The sequence below is a fragment of the Cebus imitator genome, unplaced genomic scaffold (assembly GCF_001604975.1).
Source record: "Cebus imitator isolate Cc_AM_T3 unplaced genomic scaffold, Cebus_imitator-1.0 Scaffold18, whole genome shotgun sequence".
In the NCBI taxonomy this organism is placed as follows: domain Eukaryota; kingdom Metazoa; phylum Chordata; class Mammalia; order Primates; family Cebidae; genus Cebus; species Cebus imitator.
The window spans coordinates 4987870-4992341 of record NW_016107333.1 but is presented as its reverse complement, the minus strand read 5'-3'; the positions used below and the strand labels follow the sequence as shown (position 1 = coordinate 4992341).

The window sequence follows — 4472 nt, the reverse complement described above, 5'->3', positions numbered from 1 at the left end:
CGGTGTCTCACACCTGTAATCCCAGCACTTTAGGAGGTCGAGGTGGGTGAATCACCTGAGGTTAGGCGTTTGAGACCAGCCTGGCCAAAATGGTGAAACCTCATCTCTACTAAAATGTACAAAAATTAGCTGGGCGTGGTGGCATGCACCTGCAATCCCAGCTACTAGGGAGGCTGAGTCAAGAGAATCGCTTGAACCCAGGAGGTGGAGGCTGCAGTGAGCTGACATCATGCCATAGCACTCCAGCCTGGGCGACAAGGTGAGATTGTCTCAAGTCAAAACAAAACAAAACACAAAAATTATCCAGGCATGGTGGTGTGTGTCAGGAGGTTCAGGCAAGAGAATCGCTTAAACCCAGGAGGCAGACAAACATTGCTGTGAGCTGAGATCACCCCACTGCACTCCAGCCTGGGCAACAGAGTAAAGCTCTGTCTTAAAAAAAAAAAAGGTGGGGGAGCTAGTTTTATGAAGCAGCAGCTTCTCTAAACAGGGATGCTGCGAGTGAGGTTTTGACTGCCGTGTCAAAGCTCACTTTTCTGTTAGCAACTTACCTTTGGCTCTAAAACTTTCAAGGCTGAAGCCCTTAGTGTCTCTTAGGAAAGGTTCAAGTTTCTGAACAGAGAACTTAATAAAGAAAAGCATTTTTAGTACAATGACCAAAAATTTCCAGGCCAGTCCTAAATTTATGTCAATTTATGATGTTTAATAAATGTGAAACTAACTAAAATTGATTTAATTTGTACACCTAAGACTCTTCACATAAATGAATAAATAGATCAAGAAAAAAAACCTTTCATTGGCTGGGCATGGTGGCTCACGCCTGTAATTCCAGCACTTTGGGAGGCTAAGGTGGGCGAATCACGAGGTCAAGAGATCAAGACCATCCTGGCTAACATGGTGAAACCTCATCTCTACTAAAAACAAACAAAAAAATTAGCCAGTCATGGTGACGCATGCCTGTAATCCCAGCTACTTGGGAGGCTGAGGCAGGAGAATCGCCTGAACCTGGGAAGTGGAGGCTGCAGTGAGCCGAGATCGCACCACTGCACTCCAGCCTGGTGATAGAACAAAACTGCACCTCAAAAAAAAAAACACCCTTTTTTGCTTGGACTATACATTTTGACTTTTGGTTTAGGGAAAAAAAAATTGTTATTTAATTCACGAAAATTACCTGCTTATCTAAACTGATGTAAGTACCTGTTAGCCACATAATAAGTACATAAAATTATAACTTTAAAAAACCCAGCCGGGTGCAGTGGCTCAAGCCTGTAATCCCAGCACTTTGGGAGACCGAGGCGGGTGGATCACGAGGTCAAGAAATCGAGACCATCCTGGTCAACATGGTGAAACCCCGTCTCTACTAAAAATACAAAAAATTAGCTGGGCATGGTGGCGTGTGCCTGTAATCCCAGCTACTCAGGAGGCTGAGGCAGGAGAATTGCCTGAACCCAGGAGGCGGAGGTTGCGGAGAGCCGAGATCGCACCATTGCACTCCAGCCTGGGTAACAAGAGCGAAACTCCGTCTCAAAAAAAAAACAAAAAACAAAAAACAAAAAACCATATAACACGGGTAATATATTGATTTAGTACGTAGTCAGAACTCAAATGTCCATCATAACTTAGATTCTTACCTCTACCCATTTGAAACCCCTGTAATTTGCTGCCATGGGCAAATGAGACTACTGGGGAAATCCCTGTTAGCTACTTGGTTAGCAACACCAGCACTAATGGGGTTGGTACAGAGCCTAGTCCAGAGAGAAATCAGCTAATTGGTCTAAATCTGGCTTTCAAACTAATTCTACCCAGAGAGAAACATCTTTTAATCTTAATAGGTTAATTACACAGTATTGATATCTCTTTAAGATTGTTATAATAGCAGTTAATACCCACAAAAACATTTCCCAGTTCTAAGAATCTCACCTGGAAACTGGAAAGCAGAAGAGAGCCAAGCCGTTTCCTTTCTGCTAAATCGACACTGATAGACCTGCTGAGCTCTAACATAAAACATTGCCACATTTAAGGAGCTGGTCAGTTACATAGTTAGCAACTAACAAAACTGAAAAATTTCCTCCCTCTTAATAAATCGAACTTAAGGCAAGAACAGCCTTTTCTGGTTTAAGAGACAATTCTAATTTTTCCAGGATCACTAAGGAATGAAGTTTACCCATTTGTGCATCCAAACTTAAAAAAAAAAAAAAAAGTTATCTGGGCACAGTGGCTCACACCTGTAATACCAGCAATTTGAGAGGCCTGGGTGGGTGGATGACCTGAGGTCAAAAGTTGGAGACCAGCCTGCCCAACATGGTGAAACTTTGTCTCTACTAAAAATACAAAAATTAGCCAGGCATGGTTCTGGGCACCTGTAATCCCAGCTACTTGGGAGGCTCAAGCAGAAAAGTCACTTGGACCCAGGAGAAAGAGGCTGTGGTGAGCCAAGATCGTGCCTCTGTACTCCAGCCTGGGTGACAGAGTGGGACTCTGTCTCAAAAAAAAAAGTTATAAGAATCTTTGCATTGTCCGGGTATGGTGGCTCATGCCTATAGTCCCAGCACTCTGGGACGGAGGCAGCAGATCGCTTGAGACTGGGAGCTGGAGACCAGCCTGGTCAACGTGGTGAAACCCCATCGCTACTAAAAATAGAAAAATTAGCTGGGCGTAGTGGCATGTACCTGTAATCCCAGCTACTCCAGAGGCTGAGGCACAAGAATCGCAAGGGTCCAGGAGGTAGAGGCTGCAGTGAGCCAAGAGGTTGCAGTAGCTGGGACTACAGGCATTTTTAGCAGAGACAGAATTTCTCCATGTTGGCCAGGCTGGTCTTGAGCCCCTGGCTTCAAGTGATCTGCCTGCCTTGGCCTTCCAAAGTGCTCTGATTACAGGTGTGAGCCACCGTACCTGGCCACATTTGAGTATTTTTTTGTAGGACAGGCACTGCAATGTGCTTTAAACACTTTGTAATGTATACTATAAGACAAGTACTATTATAAAGTTCCATTTTACAAATGGGAAAACTGCAGCTCTGAGGGGAAATGACTTATTTGCGGCCAGAAATTGGGAGCCAGAATTCAAACCCAAGTCTGTCACCAATATCTGTGTTTTTCCCACTATTACCACAATGCCTCTCTATAATGACCTAATAATAGCATTAATAGCTAACATTTGTTGAACACTTGCTATATATTTTGTGAAATGCTATATACATACTTCATTAAACCTTGAGGCAAGTATCCTATGAATTCCATTCTGTTGACACAAGCACAAAGGCTGTACAGTAATAGGTAACTTGCCCAAGGTCATACAGTGAGTTATTAGACTGAATTGGGTATTTTACATAATTATGCGACTAAATCCCTAACCAACTGCAAGATGTAGATACTGTTTTTTTAAAATTATGTCCATTTGAAAACAATTATTACATAGCAAAGGAAGTTTGCTTTGTGAATTATGAGAGCTACATTTCTTTTTGCCCTCTAGCTTCAGCTGGTTGTGTTTTTAAAGTTCTCTTCTCTCTTGTCACTACTGTTACCAAGAAAAACAGGATATTTTCTGCCTACAACTAAGGAAACCTGGCAGGTTGCCAGAAATAACCAGGCAATAACCAATCTTATTACATTGGTGCCTTTCTGTTTATTTATTCATTTTTTTGAGTTGGAGTCTCTCTCAGCCGCTCGGGCTGGAGGGCAATGGAGTGTTCTTAGCTCACTGCAACCTCTGCCTCTCAGGTTCAAGCAATTCTCCTGCCTCAGCCTCCTGAGTAGCTGGGATTACAGGCGCATGCCACCACATCCAGCTAATTTTTATATTTTTAGTAGGGACAGGGTTTCACCATGTTGGCCAGGCTAGTCTTGAGCTCCTGACCTCAGGTGATCTGCCAGCGGCAGCCTCCCAGAGTACTGGGATTACAGGCATGAGCCACTGTGCCCGGCTGGTGCCTTTCTGTTTAAGTGTAAATGCTCTGGCATAGAGCTAAAGGTAGGGCTAACTTCGGGGATGCACTAGTGTTTTCTCAGTACATCTAGGGAATAAAGTACACAGGCTTTGTGGCAGCAATTTTGATGTGCTAAGTGGCTATTTTTACCCAGATTTCTTTCTTTGCATAAGACCACTTGAAAATGAAGTACCTTAAAATGAATCACAACAGCTTAACATTTCAGGGCTTATTATGTGCCAAACACTGTGTTATGTAAGATAGGTATTATTTCACCCCCAGGTTGCTGATGAGGACCTTACGGCAAAGGTTAAGTAATTTACTCAAGATCACAGAGCTAGTATAGTCTTCCTGAAATATGGAAGCCTTTCCATGTTATATTCTGTACTTAGATGCTTACTAAGATATAGTTACTATTGTAAATTCACACAAAATAACACAAATCATTCTGTATAGCATCCCTAAAAACTAAGTTTTTCACTCCAGATACAAGCGCATGCACAGACACACGTGCGCACACACACACACACACACACACACACACACA

The 4472-nt window shown here is 42.9% G+C and overlaps 1 protein-coding gene across 3 annotated transcripts in view; it reads right to left on the bottom strand.

Annotated features, from left to right (window-relative positions):
* Positions 1–4472, bottom strand: part of DSN1 (DSN1 component of MIS12 kinetochore complex) — a 19286-nt gene that overhangs the window by 11028 nt on the left and 3786 nt on the right. For all 3 annotated transcript variants that reach the window (XM_017512466.2, XM_017512485.2, XM_017512475.2), the window contains 2 exons: positions 1921–1994; positions 552–624 (listed from right to left, as the gene is read on the bottom strand). In XM_017512466.2, the coding sequence (XP_017367955.1) occupies positions 552–624; positions 1921–1994 (147 nt within the window). The remainder of the gene's footprint in view (positions 1–551; positions 625–1920; positions 1995–4472) is intronic.